Here is a 24,953-nt window from a genome sequence, read left to right on the forward strand (position 1 = left end):
ACTGGTTTAAACTTGGCCCAGGTTTATAAAAGATTTTTGGGTCAGCACACCTTAATAGCTTCAACAATTGATTGCCAATTACGTTTAGAATACAATGAACCAATTAGAACCCAGTTTAGGTCAGATAGCTCCTAATGGTGGATATTTTCATGAATCGAAAATTTAAGTTTTTTCTATGTATAATCTGTTTATATAATAAAACATGTTTTTGTAGTTTGTGTTGTCCCTTATCAGTGCAAAATTATCACAAATTAAAAAGGATTCATGCCAATATTGTCCAAAACCCCACTTTTCTAGGGCGTTTCCAAACTTTTGGAGGGCAGTGTAGTTTCTTGCAAAAGGACCCAGTTTATACAGTGTCCAAAATATTAAAATAGAATAAAAAAAATCCTATTAGTACTGTTCTGTTATGGTATGGTTACTGTATTTATTTACTACTTTTTGCTTATTTTTTATGTATGTATTTATTTACTCGTCATGCTCATTTCATTATTTTTATATCTGTTTCAATAAAATGTTTATCTTTTTTTTTTTTTTTTTTTGCTTGCTTTTATCGGTCAACTGTGAAAAATTAATATTATAAACATGCATAAAATTTACAATTAACTATTAATTTAATTTTTTTACTTTTTAATCTGATTTTTTTTTTACTTGTTTGTATATTATTATTATTATTTATTTTATTATTTGCATTAATCTTAATCTTTTTATTTATGAACAGTTTTTTTTTACACTTTCTCTAAACATTTCCACAGACCCCTAGCAGCTGCCTGAGGGTCCCCAGACCCCCGTTTGGAAATCTATAGGGGAAGGTGATGTATTTTATGAATGAAGTGTTAATAATGGAGTATTAATTTCTCTTGCTGTCATTTCCCCCCGTTATTTTGTACCAAACAAATGCATTATTTAACAGAATCTACTTTCAGTACAAGTATAAGTTTTCACATTGGAAAAACATGGCTAACATTAATTTGTCTTGTGATTCATGTGAACACAGAAACTCTCCACACACACAAAAAAAAACTCATAATGTTAGGTGTATTTACTAGAAGCATGTTTATTATTAATGATATAAAACAAGTTATGAAACTTCAAGAACACAACATTCCTCTTGACAATTCCTGACAATTAATAATACACTGTTGTATATATATATTCATTAATAGGCTTGGTGACAACAGTTAAAGAGAGTTAAATACTAAACAGCAAGAGCAGAATAGAGAAAACCGTTAAAGTTACAGAAATCAAAAGAAGCAAAAAAAGAGAGTGAGGAAGAGAACAAAAAGAGAGAGAAAAGAAAGAAAGAAATTGTACCTTTATACTTCTTCAGCGTTCAATACCGCTAGTACAGAGAGAGCACGTCACGTTGGTTAGTGAGTACAGCAGTAGTTTAAGAATGGCACACAAACATCAGTATTTAGAACCATGCAAAGCGGTTTAATACCCAAGCAACCAGCATCAGTCCACGGTATCGTGCATGCCGAAGCGTTCAAGTTAACGTTTCGAATATGTCAAAGATCGCAATTCTTGAACAGCCGGACTACAAGAAAAAAAAAAGATACTAAAAGAAAAAAATCAACAACAGACGGTTCAGACTTCAAATGTTGTTTGGCAAACAAATTGCAAAATGTAAAAGTTTGTTCATCTTCAGTAGAGACCCTTCTTGCATATAGGAAAAGTTTCAGCTCTAACCATAAAACAAAATTCACATCATTATCATCATCATCCAAACTTCATAATGAAGATGGTTTAAGTCCAGTGACTTCATAAACAACCTTCCAAGAGGCAACAAAGTGCTGGTCCTAAACTAGACACATTTTCCCTCAAACATTATATCAGTAAGCAAAAACCATCAATAGGTTCCTTCAGATCAAGAGATCAAGCAGCAAAAATCTCTGGCCATCCTCTCGGCTCAAACGCAGGAACGTTTTGATCATGTCCCAGACGTGCTGGCCGAATTTTTGCACCAGTCTTTTCTTAGAGGTTAGCAACATTGTGTTTCGGTCCTGCTTCTTCAGTGCTCCTCAAAGTGCAATAAACTTCATCACTGACTACTCTCAAACAAGAGAAACAGAAAGAAAAGAGAGATAAAGAGTGTGTAAGTGTATAGCTAGAGACAAAAGAGGTAGTGTGAGAATGCTTGTAGTTAAGTATCTGAATGAGTGTGTGAATGTGTGTAAGAGACAGAGAGAGAGAGAGAGAGAGAGAGAGAGAGAGCAGTATTCTCCAGGCCATGTCCATGGTGAAGCAGTTCCAGCATGAAGCCTCAGTCATCGTAAGAGCTTCAGTGTGAGCGAATCCTCTGCTGTATGTCAGCTTCAGCTTCAGTGTTCAACAACTCCACAGCTGCTCAGAGAGGCTTATCAATGACCGTCACACCTACACACACACACACACACACAGTGGATCAGTACAGTCATTCAAAAAAGGACTTGCTAATACAGCAATCATTATTAATAAATCACAACATGAAACTGGGCTTGGGAAATTAATAGGGTTGAGCACTGAAACCCATACCTATATGACCTGTATGTACCAGGATGAATCAGAAAGCAGATTTCGGTGCCACTTAAACTGCTGATTTTCTTTTTTCTATACAAAAGCCATTCTTTAATGTTATCCACCGTCATTTTGTTGCTCTTTTTTTGTTAAGTATTGGTTCAGGCACCATTTAGGCACCAGTACCGTTTTAAAAGTATCAATTTGGCACCAGTATTGTAAAAACCCAAACGATACCCAACCCTAGAAATCAGTTAATATAAATGAATATTAAATGATTTAATATATTAATTATATTAATACAATTCATTTATATTGATATATTTTTACATTTTTATATACTTTCCAACATCAAAATTAAAAAAAAAAAAAAAAAGATTATGTAATAATTATTTTATTCGACTGATACAGATAATTACAAAGTGGCCAAATATTAATTTACATGCAGAATGATGAAACATTTGTGACTTTTGAACACCAGGTCATATGTGGTACAAATACACTTATTAACCACTAGATGGGGCCCTTTCCCATTCTGTGCTCTCCTCTGGTCTCTAATGGGGGCCTCTGCTCAGGTATCTGTTAATATTTGACTCATTTCATAAAATAATTTCAATTAAACATAGCATGATCCTGTCATTAGACTGTAACAAACCTGCTAAGTTTTAAAGATTAAAGTGCACGACAAATAAAGTTATTGTCAGCCTATGGTCTTCACCGGCTGCCCGCAAACAAAGTCTACTTTGACCCGCCCTGTAGTTGGAGCTGAGGCCTGGAAGAGTTTTTGTCGACATATCGAGAAGACGCTGTTTTCAGCGCTGTGAATCAACTTTGCATCCACTTCAAAAGGATGAGGACTCGTGCTGGAATTGATATACGGAAAAACTGTCACCATCGCTCGTATGACAGTGTATTAAGCTCTAAGGAGGCCTTTGGAGCTGAAATTCAGATATGGTGATAGACATTTCATTTCCAACACACACTGTAAGCAGTAGATCAATCACAGCAGAATGGGCCGTCTAACCAATCAGAGCAGAGCATGTTGGTGGTAAGGAGGGGTTTAGAGAGAGAATCTTTGAACAAACCGTTTTCAGACTCTGAGAAATTAGGTGATGTGTGATGTATATTATGATAAAATTCAAGTGTTTTTAGACCTTGGATGAATGTAAACCTAACCTATTGTAGGAGATCTCTAAAACAAAAGTAGGGACCTTTAAAATAGCTTAATAGGGGCACTTTAAATCATTTTGGCAGTGGCATATTTTTTCTTTTTTACTGTTTTAGAAATAAGTCTCTTATGCTCACTAGGCTGTACTTCTTAAATCAAATCTACAGTAAAGATTTATATTACAATTTAAAATAACTGTATTCTGTTTTAATACATTTTATCTAAACAATGTAATTTATTCCTGTGATGACAAAGCTGAATTTTCAGCATCATTACTCCAGTCTTCAGTGTCACATGATCATTCAGAAATCATTCTAATATGATGATTTGCTGCTCGAGAAACATTTCTTATCATCAGCATTGAAACAGTCGTGGTACTTAATATTTTTGTGGTAACCATGATACTTTTTCAGGATTCTTCTTTGCATAGAAAGTTCAAAACTCCAGCATTTATATAAAATTGAAATCTTAAGTAAAATTATGTCTTTACAGTCACTTTTGATCAATTTAATGCATCCTTGCTGACTATATATATATATATATATATATATATATATATATATATATATATATTTTTATTTTTTTTTATTTTAATAAAAACAATATACAAGTAGTCTGCCATTTTGAACAGTCTCTTTTTCTGACCTGCGTAGCTGCGTCCTGTGCTCATGCAGGTGGGCAGTAGGGTCCATTTATCAGTGTTTGGATTGTAGAACTCCACTGAAGCTAGGTTGCACGAGCCATCATCACCACCAATCACATACAGCAGGTTATTTACGGCACACACACCTGAAACACACAAAGTTATTGAAATATACTGTTAATCCATAAACATCACAGCTAGAAATTCTTCATATTAGCTGGCACAGTGATGCATGTTGTGCTGTTCAGCAAGGATATAGCATTTGACCAACTCACCTGCATTCCTGCGGCACATGTTCATATCAGCCACCTGTTTCCATGTGTTAGTGGTGTGGTCAAACACCTCACAGCTCTTTCTAACCAAGGGGCCGTCGTGCCCACCTACTGCATACAGCAGACCTTTTAACACACCAACACCTGTCCAGCACAAACATTTGTGGTTTACACAGATACATGTTGATCACCAGGATATGTGAAGGTATGCGTGAGAGCGTGTTTGTGTGTTACCTGCACCACTACGACGGGTTCCCATCTCTGCTGTGTAAGTCCATTCATTGGTGTTGGGGTTATAGGCCTCAACAGTACTCAGACACTGACGTGTTGCTCCGTCATACCCTCCGACTGCATAAAGCAAACCTAAAAAGAGAGAGTTTGAAATCATCAGTTGAAATCAAGCTGTTTGATATTTTTATTTTTTAAAAAAATGTTTAATATGCGTTGCACAAAAACATAATATTAAGTTTTATGATCAATCCCGAATTAAAATGTATTATGTAAAATTATATGTGTAAAATTAAATGTTTTAAATAATATATTAGTAATGTAATACTAAAGAAAAATAAAGTTTGGCGTTGATTTTTTTTTTTGTTTTTGAAAGAAATGTCAATACAGTAAAACAGTTATATTGTGAAATCTTATTATTTAAAATAACTTTTATTTTAATATATTTTAAAATGTAATTAAATCCTGTGACAACAAAGCTACATTTTCAGCAACCGTTACTGCAGTCTTCAGTGTCACATGATTCTACAGATGTTGAAAACAGTTGCACTGACTAATATTTTATATATTTATTAATTTTATATTTCTTTTTTCAGGATACTTGGATAAATATAAAGTTCAAAATAACAGCATTTATTTGCAATTAAGAGTTTTACTGTCACTTTCTCTCAATTTAATGCAAACTTTCTGAATAAAATTATTTTTAAAAAAAATCTTACAGACCCAAAACTTTTGGTAGTGTATATGATTCCGTACATTATTAATTATTATTATTAATAATTCATTTATTATATAATATTTATTGGCATTATAATGTAAGCACTAATCAGAATCAAAACAAAAAAAATGCAAATACAATAATATGGTAACATACTTTTTATATACTTATTACCGGTAAGGCAATTATGTATAAATTTGGTATAATAATATGTAATAGGTCTCAAAAGGTTGAAGACCCCTTGTTTAGTCAATATCAAACGCCAAACAACAAATAACAGCAATGTACGTCTATTGGCTGTGGCTGTACATATACAGATGGTGTCTGGTTTCTTGGCAGTCACTAACCTCCAACAACGCCGACTCCAACACTGCTACGTCGCGTGTTCATGGGATTGACGTGGAACCACTCATTGGCCTTAGCGTTATATGCTTCTACAGTAGCTAAACCTGCAAACCAACATTTTCATCATTGTAATGATCACAGATTTAGGAATACAGTACATGTTCATCACCTCAATCATGGCCATACCCACCTTTGAGGTCCAGACCTCTGTACTTTTTCCAAGGTGTATAAAAGTTGTGAAATAATTTCCTAATAATAACTGCACTGTGCCAAATAATAACTTGGTGCTGCAAAGATACTGCACAACACCAAGATATTGAATAGGAGTGTAACAGCGCTTGTCAGTGTAAAAACGACTGAGACGGCCAATCAAATCAAAAAAGGTGGGACTTACTGTTACTTTTTTTACAGAAGCCGAGCGGTCAGAAAGTGAGATGTAAGAAGTAGCTAAAAATGTTGATTAGCGTTTACAGTGTATTTAACTGTTACAAAAGAAATGTTAAATGACCAACAGTAATATACAGTAATGGAAGCAACTCAACCAGAGGTGCTTTCAGCATAGGCAATAAGATTAAGAATGAATGTGTGCATATTGTAAATTCACTTATCCACAGAACTACACTAAAACATGGAAAAAAATCACAGTGTTTATTAGGTTGTGGTTAGGACAGTCATTTAGCCCAAAAAAAAAAAAATATTACTTTTCAATAAATTCTTCACTTTTTCACAAGAAATCCCCAATTGTCTACAACCTTTGTATATTGATATGTCCATATTTAAACTGATATTTCACCTAAAAATGACAATTCTATTATTATTTAGTTATAATTTACCTATTCAAACTTTCCACTCCAAACTCAAATTTTATTTTTCATTAACTATGACTATGATGGTGACTTCACTGACAAACAAAAATGAAAAAGACCAGTGCTGGCTCCAGGATTTTTTCTAACAGTTCAGAGAGTGTGCTAAGAATTTTTTTAAGTGCATCAATAACTTCAATATCCTGTATTTATTTGTATTAAATTAATATCATGAATTTTATTTATTTATTTATTTTCCATTTTTACCTTAAAACTAGGGATGTCCAGATCCGATCATGTGATCGGAAATCGGGCCCGATCACGTGGTTTCAGACTCGATCGGAATCGGACGTTACCTCCCGATCAGGACTCGGATATATATGTAGGGGTGCAACGGTTCTCGGTAAAAAAAATCGAACCGTACCGTATGGTTTGTTTAAAATAGCAACGTGGAAAACAGACAGACAGAGTTCAAATAATGTATGTTTCAGTCGATGGATGCGCAAAACGATAATCAAAAAGCGTGGACAAAACAGTCCCTCTTTGTAAACTGTTAACTGCGAGTGCCGTCTGCTCTCATGTCCAGTAATTTACGTCGTCATCACCCGGGTGTTGATACAGGTGAGACCTGAACAGCACAAGTTGCTATCTGTGTTTAAACTAACTAATTTAAGAGTTGCTGATTTAAACCTTCAAGAACAAGACGCGAAAGAGAACTCGCACGCGCTGTGAGAAGATTTGTGTGCGCTCCTCCGAAGCGCGCAAACGCTTATTCCAGTCAGCGCGCAAATACTGAGTTCTCTTTCACGTCTTGCGCTTCAGCGTACAAATTCATACAAAAATTATTTAAAAATGCCCGTCCTAGCGAGTATCCTAGCAAACATAGTCGGTTATGTCTTAAGTGAACGTATATTAGTCGAGAAAGACAGCGCATGTGGAACAGTATAGGTATGTACTGAATTGTGCATGTCTTAAAGGGAGAAAAACTATTCCTGCTGCCTGTATTTAATGTTAAATAAAACAACAAATAACAAAGAAATTACTTACTGCTCTTGACTGAATAGTTTTTGTAACTTCAATAATGATTAATCTTTATTTATTTTATACAGTAAAGATATTGAAGAATTTGCAGTGACATTTTATATTTGATTACTTTATCCATTTTCTGTACGTGAAAACGACTGTTAGATACCTGAAAAACCTGAAAAGCACTGTTCCTGGATCTGTTTTTTCGCCCTTCTTTATTCTTTTTCATGTATTATAGAAGTATCGGATCGGGACTCGGTATCGGTAGATACTCAAAATCAAATGACTCGGACTCGGACTCGAGGGCAAAAAAACGTGATCGGGGCATCCCTACTTAAAACTATATTTACAATGTCACACTGTAAAGTGTGCACAGTAATTAAGCATGTTATCAATTTCACTGAACATCTTTATTATTACCTTATTAGCTTTTTGAATCAACAACGGTTTATCGAAACCTGACAGCTGACAGTCCCACCTGCTGGCCGGAGAAGATAATGAGGGCTTTTAAAACTGCAGCGAGGTAAATGAACGAGATATTGTATAGAGACAGAGCACATTTAGGCCACGCCCACGCCAGGGGGGAAAACAATCCATCCATCTCCATTGACTTTGTATTGCGTGAGGCTGCCTCCTTGTCATTTCTGACTTATAACAAAAAACAGAACAAGGTTTAAAAGCTGCTATGTGACAAGGTGTACAGCAAACAAGCTAAAAAACCCAGAACTAAGTTTATATAAGCTACAGAACCGTAAAAGCCAGCCTTTAAGGAGAAAAAAGTGGATACAGGCAATAAGAAGTGAAGCATCAGCAGGAAGAATGGGTACATTTTGGGATTCAGTATGCCTCAGTATGCCTACGTGTGCAGTAAACATTTAGTCACTGATAAGTCAAATATCCAAATGTCCATTTTATATATTATATTTCCTGTCGCTGATTACGTTTCCCTCCAGTGGGCGTAGTTCTCATAGTTATATGACATGCCGCGCTCTGACTCAATATGCCTGTATCTACTTTTGTGGCCATAAACGCTCGTTTTTTGGGTCGATAGCTTATAAAATCTTCTGGGTTTTTGGTTCTGGGTTTTTTTTTAGCTTGTTTGTTGTACACCTTGTCACATAGCAGCTTTTAGACATTGTTCTGTTTTTTTTATAAGTCAGAAATGACAAGGAGGCAGCCTCACACAATACAAAGTCAATGGAGACCGCTCTGCTACTTGCACTAGCATCGGTCAAGCGTGTTGGCGACTTGCATGAGCCCTGCATGCCTTGAGTTTGGGCCCAACGACTCCAAGGTCGTTTTGAAACCGAGGCATGGCTACGTTCCTAAGGTGCTCTCGACTCCATTTAGAGCACAGGTCATTTCCCTCTCAGCGCTTCCTCCCTCGTCAGACGAGCGAGAGCTGGAATTACTCTGCCCTGTCAGGGCATTGAGGACTTATGTTGAGCGATCACAGCCTTTTTGGCAATCCGATCAGCTCTTTATCTGCTTTGGTGCACCAAAGGGTCTTCGGTCTCAAAGCAATGTCTTTCGCGTTGGTTAGTCAATGCTATTGCTCTTTGCTACTCCTCTATACTCCCCCATAGGAGTTAGAGCCCACTCAACTAGAGGAATGGCTTCCTCTTGGGCCTGGTCCAGTGGTGTTTCTATTAAAGACATCTGTGAGGCGGCCGGCTGGTCCTCGCCGTCCACTTTTGTTAGATTTTATAATTTGGATATCCCGACCTTACAAGCTTGGGTCCTCTCGGTATGATACAGCGGCCTCTATCGAGCGCCGCCTCATGCCACTTCAGGAGTTAGCTCCGCTTTTGCAAGTGTAACACATGGGTTCGATGGCTCCGGCCCTTGTCCTTGTCCTCACTTGTCCGCTGGTTCCCTCGTGGTGTCCAAGACAAGTTCAGTCGTTCCCTGCCATGGCATGGTGCGGTTGAATTCGTTCCCCATACGCAGTACGAGTGAAGTATCGAAAGGGAACGTACTCGGTTACTAAAGTAACCTTGGTTCCCTGAGATACGGAATGAGTACTGCGTTACATGCTGTGCCACGAGGCTGCGGCTTCAGTGTCGTCACTTCAGTCGTATGACCTGAAATCCTATGGCGAAATGCCTGCTTATATAGCCGTAAGCCCTGCCCATTTTGGCTGGCTTCTTCGCGCGCTTTGTCGTCATAGGCCGCGCAGCTATGCCGCGCCGTCATTGGTTCAACAACTTGTCTATGAGTGAACCAATGACGATGCAGTTACACTGTGTTATTGAAAAAGGCTTCAGTAACGGGGAAAAAGGAGACCTTTCCCCATACGCAGTACTCGTTCTGTATCTCAGGGAACTGAGGTTACGTTAGTAACCGAGTACGTTTTCCCCCCGGTGGGCGTGGTTTTCAGATTATGACGCGTTGCGCTCTTCCTCTATATCCAGCTGCAGAACCGCAGTGCCAGCAGTTTCAGACCAGCAGCCACAGGACGGTGAGTCTTAGGGTATGTTTTTTTCTTTGTACAAATGACTGCCAAAATGATCCCCATTCACACGGATCGGCAAAAACGACTAAAAACGCGGTATTATGCATACCAGGTATGTAGTTGGTGATGCCACTTTGTACATACACATTCTTTTACAGAGCATTTGCGCCAAAAGATCATGCCCCTGTCCCAAATGGCACCCTGAATAATCACATTTTAAAAATGACAAATGTGACACCCTACGGTCTCACAGACTTAACAGACACACGCACGCAGCAGCCATTATAAGTCTACAAGACCGAAAGTGCATATGAAGTATGCCATTTGGGACAGGGCCCACGCCTATAGACTAAACACTTAATAACGTGCATGCCGTCACCGTTTTCACAGATCTGCATTTTTGTTGTTTACACAGAGATGATAACGATATCTTTTTCAAAAACGTGCACTCGTGAACGTGTACTTTTCTTTACAAAGTGACATCACCAACTACTGGCCTGGCAGCATAATACAGTTTTTAATTGTTTTCGTGGATCTGTGTGAACGGGGATCGCTTTGACAATGTCGTCGTCTGTATGCGAAAAACCAAAAGAAAAACCTTCCAATTTTAGTACATCATTGTCATGTAAACACACATATATATGTGTTTACATGACAATGTAAACATATATATGAGTGAGTGTAAACATATAGAGGAGTATAACTGTATGAGTGTAACATATATATGTGTAAACATATATATGAGTATATTTTTAGAGCACTTTGTTTGCTCTAAAAAAAAAATATATATATATATATATATATATATATATATATATACAGTACAGACCAAAAGTTTGGAACCACTAAGATTTTTAATGTTTTTAAAAGAAGATTCATCTGCTCACCAAGGCTACATTTATTTAATTAAAAATACAGTAAAAAACAGTAATATTGTGAAATATTATTACAATTTAAAATAACTGTGTACTATTTAAATATATTTGACAAAGTAATTTATTCCTGTGATGCAAAGCTGAATTTTCAGCATCGTTACTCCAGTCTTCAGTGTCACATGATTCTTCAGAAATCATTTTAATATGCTGATTTGCTGCTCAATAAACATTTATGATTATTTTCAATGTTGAAAACAGTTGTGTACTTTTTTTTTTCAGGATTCCTTGATGAATAGAAAGTTCAAAAGAACAGCATTTATCTGAAATACAAAGCTTCTGTAGCATTATACACTACCGTTAAAAAGTTTGGGGTCAGTAAGAATTTTTATTTTTATTTTTTTGAAAAGAAATTAAAGAAATGAATACTTTTATTCAGCAAGGATGCATTAAATCAATCAAAAGTGGCAGTAAAGACATTTATAATGTTACAAAAGATTAGATTTCAGATAAACACTGTTCTTTTGAACTTTCTATTCATTAAATAATCCTGAAAAAAAATATTGTACACAAATATTTTGTACAATTGTACACATTAAATGTTTCTTGAGCAGCAGATCAGCATATTAGAATGATTTCTGAAGGATCATGTGACACTGAAGACTGGAGTGATGATGCTGAAAATTCAGCTTTGATCACTGGATATAAATTACATTTTCAAATATATTCAAATAGAAAACAGTTATTTTAAATTGTAATAATATTTCACAATATTACTGTTTTTACTGTATTTTTAATTAAATAAATGTAGCCTTGGTGAGCAGACGAAACTTATTTTAAAAACATTAAAAATCTTAGTGGTTCCAAACTTTTGGTCTGTACTGTATATATATATATATATATATATATATATATATATATATATAAATAATTGTAATTTTTTTTAGAGCAGACAGAGTGCAATAATTTATATTAAAATTAATTTTAGTTGACGTTTATAACGTGAGGGAATCTTCAAAAAGGTTAGGTGCTTTCGACAATAATCAGGGGCTTAAGCCACCAAAGTAGCTACTCACCAATAGCAGATTACAAGAGGACAATACGTCTGTCGTTATCTTCTGAGCCATTCTGAGATGTGTCTGAAGTCCGCGATCTTTTGCTTCATATTTAATAGTGCTCCATTATGTTCGCTGTTGATGAAGAGCTTAATATGATCCCTATTCGCTAATGCGCGCCGTACCTGAGCGTGGCTTAGTTGACCCCTTTCCCACATCAACACCATATAGGCACATTAAACATTTATTAAACCTTAATTTATTTTTTAGGTTTTTAATGTGCCGGCGCTATGCAAATTTCTGGTGGGGCTACAGCCCCGGCAAGCCCCGCCCTAGCGCCGCCACTGAAAAAGACTGGCATGGTTTTAAAGCTATTGTTGTCCAATTTTTGCCCTCCAGAAATCTTAAAATGCACATATATACAAAAGACCTCAGTATTTCTAAAACCCTGCAATTATTATTTGTATGTTCATAGTAATAAGCATTGTTACCCTAACTAACATAACAGTTATGCACTTCTCCACAGTAAAAAATGGTGCTGCAACACCGTAAAAGCATTTTTGATTCAAAATGAATATACTGCACGTTACCTGTGCTGCCATCAAAGCCCCCTACAGCATACAGCAGTCCGTTGAGGACAGCTGACCCTAATGTTGACCTCCGGTCCTGCATGCTGCTGACACAACACCACTCATCTTTTACTGGGTCGTATGCGTCTACCGTCCTCACACGCAATGACCCGTTGAAACCCCCGACAGCGTACACAACACCGCCCATGTACACCACACCTATAAATAAATTAAAAATATATTTTTGTGAACATCTATAACAGTTGGTGAGTGAAGATTTTTTATTTGTTATACAATATTGTTATTCATTAATTATTTTGTATTTCATAATTTATTTAAAATTTTGCTGAAAAGCCAAAAATGGCAGGTTTCATTGTGACAACTTATCCCATATAGTCTCACAATATGTTATATGCAACCCTGTTTCTTACACTACCAGTCAAAAGTTTTGAGTTGGTAAGATTTTTTAAAAATATTTTTGAAGGTTGCATTTATTCGATCAAAACTAAAGTAAAAACAGTAATATTGTGAAATATTATTACAATTTAAAATAACTTAAAATGCTACATTTCTATGTTAATATATTTAGAAATTTAATTTATTCCTGTGATGGCAAAGCTGAATTTTCAGCATCATTACTCCAGTCTTCAGTGTCACATGATCCTTCAGAAATCTTTCTAATATGCTGAGTTGCTGAGTTGTGCTTTTTTTTTTTTTTTGTGGAAACTGTGACAATTTTTCCAGGATTCTTTAATGAACAGAAAATGTGCATTTATTTGAGATAGAAAATTATAGTGCCATTATAAATGTCTGTACATTTTTGATCAATTTAATGCATCCTTGCTGTATTAATAGCTATGAAATATATTAAATAGCTTTTTTCCTGGGACAATAATGTTGGAAACATACATACATTTAAACCCAATAGATTTTTATCCTTTCAGTTCATGTTTTCTGTGTAAATAAATTTATGCCACATAAAAAGTCTGTGAACGCACCTTTTTGTGGTACATATGGAACTTAAAATGAGGCCCCTTTTGCAATGTAAAGATATTCATTTTATATTCATAATTTTCATAGGGTGTCCAAAACACCAATGATCTTGATGATTGTCAATGATAAGAGTGTGCCTTCTCACCTGCTCGACATCGTCTGGAGGGTAATTCTGCCACTTGGAACCATCTCTCCTCCTCAAAATCATAGCACTCCACACTGCGAATAGCTTTAGGGGCCTGTCCCCCCACTACCACCATCACCTTTAACACACATGAGAAAAGAATCAAAACCCTCTAGAACAGCAGTTCTCAACATTTTTATCTAGTTTAAATTATTTTATATATATATATATATATATATATATATATATATATATATATATATATATAAATAAAAGTTATTTTAGTATACTGTAAATTCTTAGAAACATTCTTTTAATTCATGCTTGTTTAAAGTTAAAAAAAAAAAAAATTATATATATTATATACACCCAAAATTATATATATTATATACACCCACATCTTAATCATTATGAATTCATACATTTTATGGCATTTTTGGAAGCAGTGTTATTTTAGTATTATTTATATGCTAGTTAAGTATAGTTTTTATAAACATTTTGAATTAGCCTTTGTTTTTTTTGTTTTGTTTTTTTTCAATTTTCACACAGCGCGAGAGAGATGCTCTGCGATGCACAAAAGTGTCTACTGTGTGTTGCGGGTTTTTGTCCTGTGCAAAACATCACAAGGACAGCAGTGCAAGCTTTGACTCATTCGTGTTTCCAGATTATGCTATAAAAACAGCAGACAAGAACGAGCCCACAATAAACCGAAATAAATCCAAATGCTTTATGCTGAAAACAAGACCAAAATATCTCGACCCACACCTGCTCAGACAAGCTTAAACAACAAGCCCAAAACACTTATAATAAGTGGACATGACAACATTGCAAGAACACACTCCATTAAGCAGCCTTTATACAAAACACGATGCCTCAGTCGACTGTGCTTTAGTTAAAATTGCTGAACATGATGAGTCTTTTGTCGCTGTCACATTTCTTTGGTCAGAATAGCGAATACCAAACATGTGAGATGGCAGAAAGTTGCTACAGTTGTGGCCAGAATTATTAGACCCCTTCATAAATATGATCAAAGATGACTCTAAAAATAAATCTGCATTGTTTATCGTTTTGATCTTTAATTTATAAAATTAGCAAAAATCTAACCTTTCATTGAAGGAAAAGAATTGAAAGTGGGGGGGAAATAACATTATGAAATAAATGTTTTTCTCCAAAACACGTTGCCCACAATTATTAGCACCCTTTTATTCAATACTTTTTGCAACCTCCTTCTCCCAAGATAACAGCTCTGAGTCTTCTTCTATGACGCCTGATGAGTTTGGAGAACACCTGAGGAGAGATCAGAGACCATTCCTTCATACAGAATCTCTCCAGATCCTTCAGATTCCCAGCTCCATGTCGGTGCTTCTTCTCTTCAGTTCACTCCACTCATTTTCTTTAGGTTTCAGGTCAGGGAACTGAGATTGCCATGGCAGAAGCTTCATTTTGTGCTCAGTGACACATTTTTGTGTTGGTTTTGATGTTTGTTTTGGATCATTGTCCCAACGATGATCTAACCACGGCCCATTATTGGATTTCTAGCAGAAGCGTCAGGTTTTGATTTTTTTATCTGTTAGTATTTGATAGAATCCATGATACCATGTATCTGAACAAGATGTCCAGGACCTCCAGCAGAAAAATAGGCCCACAACATTAAAGATCCAGCAGTATATTTAACCGTGGGCATGGGGTACTTTTTATCCATGTGTGCACCAAACCCATCTGGTGGGTTTGCTGCCAAAAAGCTCTTATTTTAGTTTCATCTGACCATAGAAGCTTGTCCCGTTTGAAGTTCCAGTCTTGTCTGACAACTGAATATGCTGGAGATTGTTTCTGGATGAGAGCAGAGGATTTTTCTTGAAACCCTCCTGAACAACTTGTGATGTAGGTGCTGTTTGATAATTTTTTTTAGGCTTTCTGAGATTCAAGATTCAACTAATCTCTGCAATTCTCCAGCTGTGATCCTTAGAGAGTCTTTGGCCACTCAAACTCTCCTCCTCACCGTGCATTAGGATGATTTAGACACACTTCCTCTTCCAGGCTGATTTGTAACATCTTTAGTTGATTGGAACTTCTTAATTATTGCCCTGATAGAGCAAATGGGGATTTTCAATGTTCTAGGTATTTTCTTACAGCCACTTTCTATTTTGTGAAGCTCAACAATCTTTTGCTGCACATCAGAACTATATTCTTTGTTTTTTCTCATAGTGATGAATGATTAAGGGAATTTGGCCTTTGTGTTGTTCATGATCACCCCGGTGAGCTAAAAAAAATTTAAATATGAATGCGAATATACTTCAGAGATATTTTACTCATAAAAAATTCTGAGGGTGCTAATAATTGTGGGCAATGTGTTTTGGAGAAAAACATTTATTTCTTAATGTTATTTTCCCCCACTTTCAATTCTTTTCCTTCAATGAAAGGTCAGATTTTTGCTAATTTTATGAATTGAAGATCAAAAGGAACAATGCAGATTTATTTTTAGAGTCATCTTTGATCATATTTATGAAGGGGTCTAATAATTCTGGCCACAACTGTATGGCGTCAATCAACAGTTGATTCCATACATTCTAAGATGGGTGACAACAGTTTGAATCCAGCTTGTATTATGTGCAGATCATGTTCCCCCCTCTTCATCCAATGACTTCCTGCTCTTTACAGCTGTTATCAATTAAAATGTCCAAAATTAAAAAAACAAAACTGATCATGATTAAGACTGTCCTTACAAACCTTTGGGTAGCTGATGGGTGTTCTCACTCTGGTGCGGATGGTCTTCATCATGGAGCGCTGCTCAGCAGGCAGCAGGTGGTACTTCATGGCTTCAATAAGGTAGTCTTTACAGGCACTGCTGTTCTTTACTAGAGTTTCTTCTTCCACCCTCTACACACACACACACACACACACACACACACACACGCACGCACACACGCACGCACACAAACGTTAAATTATATTAAAAATTAAATTAAATTACATTAAATTACAAAGAACATCCAAGCACACATTTACTAATGCAACAGTACACACACACACACACACACACACACTCACCTGCACAAGGTATTCTCTGGAAAGAAGGGGCAAGCGAACATGCTCCATCAGATGAGCCATGTGTTCCTGACGCACATCTTTATCATGTGTGACCCACGCTATGACCGCTTCAAACACCTACAAACACACAAGGAATGTTTATACCACTTTATATATTTATCTTAAGTGATTCAGATCAGAAATGGTCAGCATGAAATACAGGTGTGAACAAGGTCCAAAACATTTTGAGATCCTATTCACTGCAATCACATATGCAGATATCCACATCACATTTGTAAAGTGAACAGTAATACGTGAAAGTAAAAGAAAAGAAAATTAAAACATCAAAGCACCACCTACTCATCTGTCAATCATAAAAATAAAAAAACATTTATTTAGAAACATTTACTTTTTTTTTCTCCATGTTTTTTTTAACAAAGTAAAAAAAAAATTCCATCACGCAAAAAGTAAAAACATATTTCCTTTGATTACACATCTTTATCATCACAAATTCATACATTTTAGGATATTTTTGGAGAGCAGTGTTATTTTAGTATAATTTATATAATATTATTGTTGTTAATATTATAGTTATTAATATTTTGAGTTAGATTTTATTTTTAATATTTTTATTATTATTATTATATTTTTTTTACAAGTTTTGATATTTGTGCTTTTGTCATTTTAAATAGTTTTTGTTTTTTTATATTACTATTTAGATTTACCATAAATGATATTTACCACATCTTTATTTCAGTTTTAATTTTAGTTTGAGTTCAGTTTTAGTTTTTATTTATTTTCATTTAAAATTTTTCTTCAATAGTTTAGTTTTTCATCTAATATTTGTATTTTATTTATAACAAAAAAGGCTTAGTTCATTATAATAACTCTGTTGGGGAGTCACAACATAGAAATATACATAGACATAAACACATACATTTTATACCCTGAACTACTCTTGCTTTGTGATAAGAAGTTTATTTGTCAAATTATCTGATATTTTAAGAGATTTATTGACCTTGACACTGTCATTAGAGTCTGCAGGGCTTCTGTATATGATATTATTTTCATATTATATGTTTATTTTCTGCAGAAATAACCATTCGGTCAAATTTGAATGCATGTAGTCACTAAAGTAGACACATTCTCCTCAAAATCTGATCACAGGAGAGATGCATGTCAATACCAGGTATAAATAGCATTCTGTCATAGCTGAAAACTTGTGACTGGATCACCAGAGATGAATGTTAATACCATGTGGAAAAAGGCTATAATTAATAAAAACACAAAAATATGATATCTTTAGAAGCTGGTGTTGCCATGGCAAAAAAACAGCATGGTGCCCACGCCTTGCATCTTCCAACTCTTGTTTCCATGACGACAAACAAGCTCTCACCACCAGCAGCTACAGCTATTCCCATAGTGTTACTGTACCAGCAGTATGTTACCATGGTAACAGAGCTGCTAAAGTCTGCATGATAAAAATCACCTGTGTGCCGCTATAGTTACAGATCACTAGCAGGAATACAAGTCTCTAATCAAACCTGACGTTACCTTTTCTTCTGAGGGAATGGTCAGTTTGTCACTTGCTATGAGGCTGCAGACTTGCTCCATGCCCAGATTGAGAAACTCCTCACTCTGCACGACCTCTGAGAAGTGCTGCTCTGTGAGTGTCAATGAGTGGGAGAGAGACTGAGACTGTTAAACAGAGTTACTGACACACAAAAAGAAACATAACTATTGTGACTATCATGTACATGAATTTCTCGCTTTTCTCTTGTACGGACAGACACACACACCTGCGTACGTGTTGGCGAGATTGAGCAGCTCCATGCAGGCGTGCAAATCGGCAAAGGCGCGGATACCGAGGCAGTTGGTTGGGTGAAGTTGAGTTATGAGAAACTCGCAGCAGGCCTTTTTAACTTCCTGCAACTGCAGCAGACCAGCGGCAGGCAAGAGCACCTAAACACACACATACATAAACAGAAAATACCTCACAAACAACCTCAAGAATGCGATCTGCTGTATTTTTATTTGCCCAGGCAATAATTTCTCACATTCAATATCCTGTTTCCTTGTAAATATGTCACATTACATAAGTAAAATGGGTTGCAAATGCTGTTTCTTGACTTTTGCAAGGTTTGCAGAGTATACACACTGGATGCACTCCTGCCTATGTTTGATGTGAGAAATGGACATCTTTTGCATTGTTTTTTAAGGGTCTCACATCATTGAATGCTGCATGAAGTTAAAAGTAGGCCACGTTGCATTTCATCTGACTGTTTTTAACGGAAGAATGTGTTCTGTATGTACACCCCCTCACTAGGGGTGTGCGATATAATGATTTTTTGATCGTGGACGTTTAAAATGTCTCCACAATCGCTTTTTAAGAAATATTGTTCTGGCACCTCCATCTCAACATACTGAACGACACCACGTACATTCACATCAAATATTTCGAAGAGATAGGGTTATGCTCACGTGACATTGCAGTTATTCACAATCACAAAAGTTTATTATTTGCATGTTTTAAAGGTTAAAGATATTGGCCGGCTCTTGCATCAGCATCACACGCATGTGTCGTGCTGCTCACGTGAACAGCGTCGGCCAATACTGAGCTGGAAGGAATTAATTAAAGCTGTAGTCCACAACTTTTTTTGTGTTAAAAATTTACAAAAATTATATAATGAGAATATAAACATGAATCCATTTTCCAAACTGTGTTTTTGTCTTATCCTGAATCATTATGGTACACTTATAATAAGTGTTTATATTCGGACTATTTCAGACCGGACTGGTAGGACTCGCCGCAGAGTATCACATTAACTGCGTGACTCGCCATAGACATACACGGAGAAAACTAGCTCTGGCTAGAATTTTCCTCCACAAAACGCGTGCAGTTGTGTTTATTAACCGCTAGAGGGACAAAAATCGTGGACAGCAGCTTTAATGACAGAACTTTAATTTTTGGGTGAACTAACCCTTTTATCTGCACACTTTTCTGACATGTGCTTTTCTGAGCGAATACACTCGCATGCATACTAAAAGTCTGTCAAACAGCATGTGAGTACTGAACTATGTTCTCTTTCACGTTTCAATACACTTAAACTGTCAAATACACACAAGGTTTACAGAAGCACAGTCAATTATGTCTTATGTGAATGTAAACGGTTGGAAGAAAACTGGATGCGTATCTGTATATTAGATCTGTGCATGAGGTTTTAAAGTGACAGTAGCCTAATAATCCGGCTGTCGCTTGTCATTAATGTTAATCAAACAACAAAAGACAGGAAATCACTTACTGCTCTTCACTAAGTAACTTTAGTAGCTTTAATAAGAATTAGTGTGTAAATAATTTATACAGTGAAATCTAGTGTTATATTTTTACATTTGTTTATTCATGATTTTATTTACATTCTTGAATACTTCATCTATTGTGAAAAAAATAAAGCACAGTTTATTTCATTTGTATATTATATATTGTATATTATATTGTAATTGTTATATTGTAATATTTGTAATGTGCATCTTTGTTCTTATTTTTAATAACAAAACATAAAATAATGAAAAAAATACTTTCATTTTCACCCACACCTACTTTGGCCTAAATGGTCTGTCAGTCTTTTTTCTTTTATATTTTTAAATTTTTTAACATATGTAAATTTGTTTGGCTGTACTGCTCAGTCACTTGCAAATTAGTAAAACCTATCAACAATTATCCTCACACACCTCTATGTGATAGATAGGTGTGTAGGAAAAAAGACCAAAAACAAGTCAAAAATCAAAACCAAAAAAATCCCACACTATCAATATTTGCACACGTATCAAAATAGCTTTATTCACAAAGTTTCGGTCCCATGACCTTTATCAGCCATACCTGGCATTCCTGATGAAGGTCATGAGACCGAAACGTTGTGAATAAAGCTATTTTGATATGTGTGCAAATATTGATAGTGTGATTTTTTAAATAGTAAAACCAACATGAAAAAATTGTGAATTGTGATTTTCCTGAAGAAAAAAAAAATACATCCAAATATATTTTTGCCATATCTCCCACCTCACATCTTTTCACCTCTATTTGCTCAAAAGAAGCTTTACGCACATGCGAAATTAATCGTCCTAGACTGGGCAAGTTATGGTACTGTCAACTGGCCCTGGGGCATTCTTATTGTAAGCCCTGCAGCAAAGTTTGCATTTGAGTCCCTTCCTTAAAAATTCGGCCTCATTTTAACACCCTCCGTCTAGTCAAATGTGCAGACACAGACACATAAGCTACTGACACCCACCCACACAGCACACAAACACGCACACTTCCTGGATGTGATTTTCTGTCCTCTCAGAGTAATACCAAAGAGCACAACGTAAAAAAATAATACAGATTCAATCAAGTGTGTTTTTAGGTCATATTTTCATAGCATGCAAAAAGTCACTCACACACACTCACCTGCACATTCTCCTCCGTTACTTGGATCTCAGCAGTGTAAACATAATCAATCAGCATTCCCAGAGTCCAGCCATCAATCTCTTTGATTCGAACCTTCTTCTGACGGCTCTCGGTCATCTCTCCTACAAACACAAATATTTACAAATTTTACTTTAAATATTCTTTAGCATTTTGAAAATACACACACGTATATATATTTTATGCAGTCTAATGTAGTTCAATTAAGCACAAATAAATGTAGAATAACAAAATAACAATGAATGCAATAACAACCAAATTATAAGTTTAACTTATAAGTTTAAAAGGTAAATGTTATTATAAGTTTATTTAGGTAAAAGTGATGTCTGGGGTGCTGGAGGAAGGAATACAGTTCCCAGCACACACTATGGCATGTATAATTAATCCAAATGACTGTTTACTGTATTATTTGGACTGGTGTTGTTGTGTTAGATGCTCCTGTAGGTTATACATATGGTGATAACAAAATTTTGGCCCTCAAATATGTCACTGTCATAGTGGTTTGTATGCTCGATGTTCAAGGCACATCAAATTGGTTAAAAAAAAAATGCCTAGTTTTTATCTATGGGTCATTATTTTCTAGAATCTTTGCATCCTTAGTGGCAGCAATTTTTGTTAGCTTAGTAAATGTTGCATGAATTAACAGTGAATTCACTGTAACACAAACCATGCAAAGTGAACCATTTATTTGTGCATTTATTAGTAGAAAACTTGAGTCATTTCGATTTTCCATCATGACAAAGACCATTTTCCTATTTGTCCTTTATTAAGGATTTTTTTTTTCATTTCCAGACTATTACTATATTCTAGCAGCTCTGACTACATGACCAGCCAATGGACTAATGGTCCAATCATACTAATGTGACATTCCACTGGTGTGTGTTTATGTGTGAGTGTGTCATAAGGTCTATATAATATATATATATATATTAGTAATCAACATTTGAAGTGGATCAAAAAAGTTCATCTAAGTTGTCCTAAGAAGAAGGTTTTGATCCACTTCAAATGTTGACTACTGTGTGTGTGTGTGTATGTATGTATATATATGTATGTATATATATATATGTATGTATATATGTATGTATATCTTTGTTTAATGTTATTTTTATTAATTAGCACCTTTAATACTATTTTATTGTTGTTATTGTAATATTGTATTGTAATATTGTATATTTATTTTATATTTTATATTTCTATTATTGTATAATGCTTTTGCAATAACACAATCGTGCAAATAAATTACTTGTAATTAAAAACTGTGCGTGTTCTGTAAACTTACCAGTAAACATAGCATGGAAGTAAGGACTCCCAGCAGCTAAGACGACTCGATGAGCAGCTATCTCCACATCCTCCGCAATGATGGTGACATCACACAGCACGCTCTGACTGCAGAGAGGAAAGATTTCATACACACTGACCAGTTCTTAAAAAAAAAACACAGTGGTGCCAAAAAGTATTTGGACACTTTTGGACAAAATGTCTGAATGACATTGCATTTGACATTACTAACATCAAACCATGTGGGATCTGCAAACAGAGGAAGTTCCTCATAACTAACATTTTCTGATCCGTTTTAAAAAGACTTTCAAGAAACTGGTGTGAAAGTGATTTTTAGTGGCTATATGAATTAAATTCCCATAAATTCACACAGGTGTCCAAGCAGAGTAACTGAAGCTGCAGTTCATCACATTTACTATGAACATGTTTTACTTTTTGGGGACACTGTGTGTGTTTTTAGGAATTGGTCAGTGTGTCCACGGTTTTAGATTTTGAAAAAGCTTTTCTAAAATATTTAGTTTGAAATGTGTGCTTGTGCTGAGTCTGCATATATGATGAAAATACAGTAAAAAGAATCATTTTGAAATATTAATGTTAAAATAAATGTTTTACATTTTATATATATATATATATATATATATATATATATATATATATATATATATATATATATATATATATATATATATAGAAATATGATGATTTGGTGCTCAAGAAACATTTCTTACTAATCCATGTTGAAAACAGCTGTGCTTAATATTTTTTTGTGTGTGTGTGTGTTTATGTTCAAATGAACAATATTTTTTGCATTTATTTGACCTTTTAATTAATTTAATGCATAAATAAATACAAGTATTAATTTATTTTGTTTCTTTTCTTTGGACAGTACTGTATATTGTAAAAAATAAATGCCATTTTGTTGGATATTTTGATATTTAATGCAAAGACATTTTTAAAAAGTTTCTTTTTTTCTTCAACAAATACTTTGTTGCATCTGCATTAATATAACTGTTTTAATGTTACAACCTATATTTGTGTTATAGAATAGTTAACCTCAGTCACCGCTCACTTTCATTGCATCTTTAAAAAACAAACAAACAAACAAACAATAAAGGTGAACTTTGACTGAGGCTGTCATTCTTCCAACAGAAGAAAGTGATGAAAGCATTTTCATTTTTAGGTAAATGATCTATTATGAGCAGAAACATAAAAACTTTGTTTATAACCACTGTTATTAATAGTCACTGCATGACTTCTAACAGTATAACACACACACACCTGCGGAGCTCGTTCATGATCCTGAAGGCTTTCTTCATGTGACGTGGATTGATGGTGACTGCACTCTGTTTCTCACACACATCATCCTTCAGCTCCACAGCTTTATGATGGCAAAGCTTAGTGCATCTGAAACACACACACACACACACACACACACACACACAGAGTGGTTCCTCGGCAAATGCTGTACATTACACAATCTTTACAGTGGCCATATGGTATGGAAGCTTGGTTTTGCCACAAAATAAAAACATAAAAAGGGTAACTGTGACTTTTAAATTCTGACTTTCCTCATAATTGCGAGTTTGTCTAACACAATTTACCTTTTTTCTCAGAACTTTCTCAGAATTATGAGGGAAAAAGCCAGAATTGTGAGATAAAAAGTTACAATAACCTTATTTATTTTTTTATTCCGTGGCGGAAACAAGCCTCCATTATATGGCAATTAACAAATGTGACATAAGTCAGTTCCTAAACATGTGAGAGAAAAAGTGTTGGAGGTGTGTGGACAAAGACAGAGAGATGTCATGTGATCTTATGGCTGAACTGATTTACTCTATATTGACATTACAGTAGTGTGAACACATGCAGGCGTCTCTCTCTCTCTCACACACACACACAAACACACACTGCGCTTACAGTGGATGTATCTCCATAGCGTTGGTTCTGTTCACATCAGTCTGCGTCTCTCCATCTCTGGTCGGGCTCTGTCGTTTAAATCCCCGCTGTGTCCCGTCCACCGAACCGAGCCGAACCGGGCTGGACTGAGTCCCGGTGTGCGGGTCCAGCTCCGCTAACGAAAATGAAAATCGGCCTCAGAAACGGTGTCAGTGTGACTGACGTCTCCAGATAATGAGAGACAGACAGGTCCGTTGTGTGGGTGAAGACAGGACACATCCAGAGACTGAGACGCTGTATCTCACATACAAAAACAAGAGTAAAGGAAAGAATGACACTCTCCTTCGGCGAAACACAAAAACACGAGCGGCCCCACAGCGCCCCCTTCTGCTGGAAGACCTCATCATGGCAGACAAATGAGAGACGGCAATGTGCCGTTTGGTTACATCTCCTAGACCAGATTAAAGGGTTTAACCCAAAAATGAAAATTCTGTCATTAATTACTCACCCTCATGTCGTT

At 35.6% G+C, this 24,953-nt stretch overlaps 1 protein-coding gene across 1 annotated transcript; it reads right to left on the reverse strand.

The window, feature by feature from the left end:
* Positions 1-1,046: 1,046 nt before the first annotated feature.
* klhl2 (kelch-like family member 2) lies at positions 1,047-24,760 on the reverse strand. The gene is made up of 15 exons (XM_067404432.1): positions 24,455-24,760; positions 23,816-23,941; positions 22,539-22,645; positions 21,242-21,363; positions 18,597-18,759; positions 18,352-18,461; positions 16,819-16,935; positions 16,498-16,647; positions 13,792-13,909; positions 12,675-12,872; positions 5,876-5,977; positions 4,817-4,945; positions 4,586-4,726; positions 4,313-4,456; positions 1,047-2,379 (listed from the first exon to the last, which is right to left on the reverse strand). Exons 1-15 carry the CDS (start codon positions 24,469-24,471, stop codon positions 2,351-2,353), a joined length of 1,773 nt encoding a protein of 590 aa, XP_067260533.1. The 5' UTR covers positions 24,472-24,760; the 3' UTR covers positions 1,047-2,350.
* Between the last annotated feature and the right edge of the window lie 193 nt (positions 24,761-24,953).

The sequence above is a fragment of the Chanodichthys erythropterus genome, chromosome 12 (genome assembly GCF_024489055.1).
Source record: "Chanodichthys erythropterus isolate Z2021 chromosome 12, ASM2448905v1, whole genome shotgun sequence".
NCBI lineage: Eukaryota > Metazoa > Chordata > Actinopteri > Cypriniformes > Xenocyprididae > Chanodichthys > Chanodichthys erythropterus.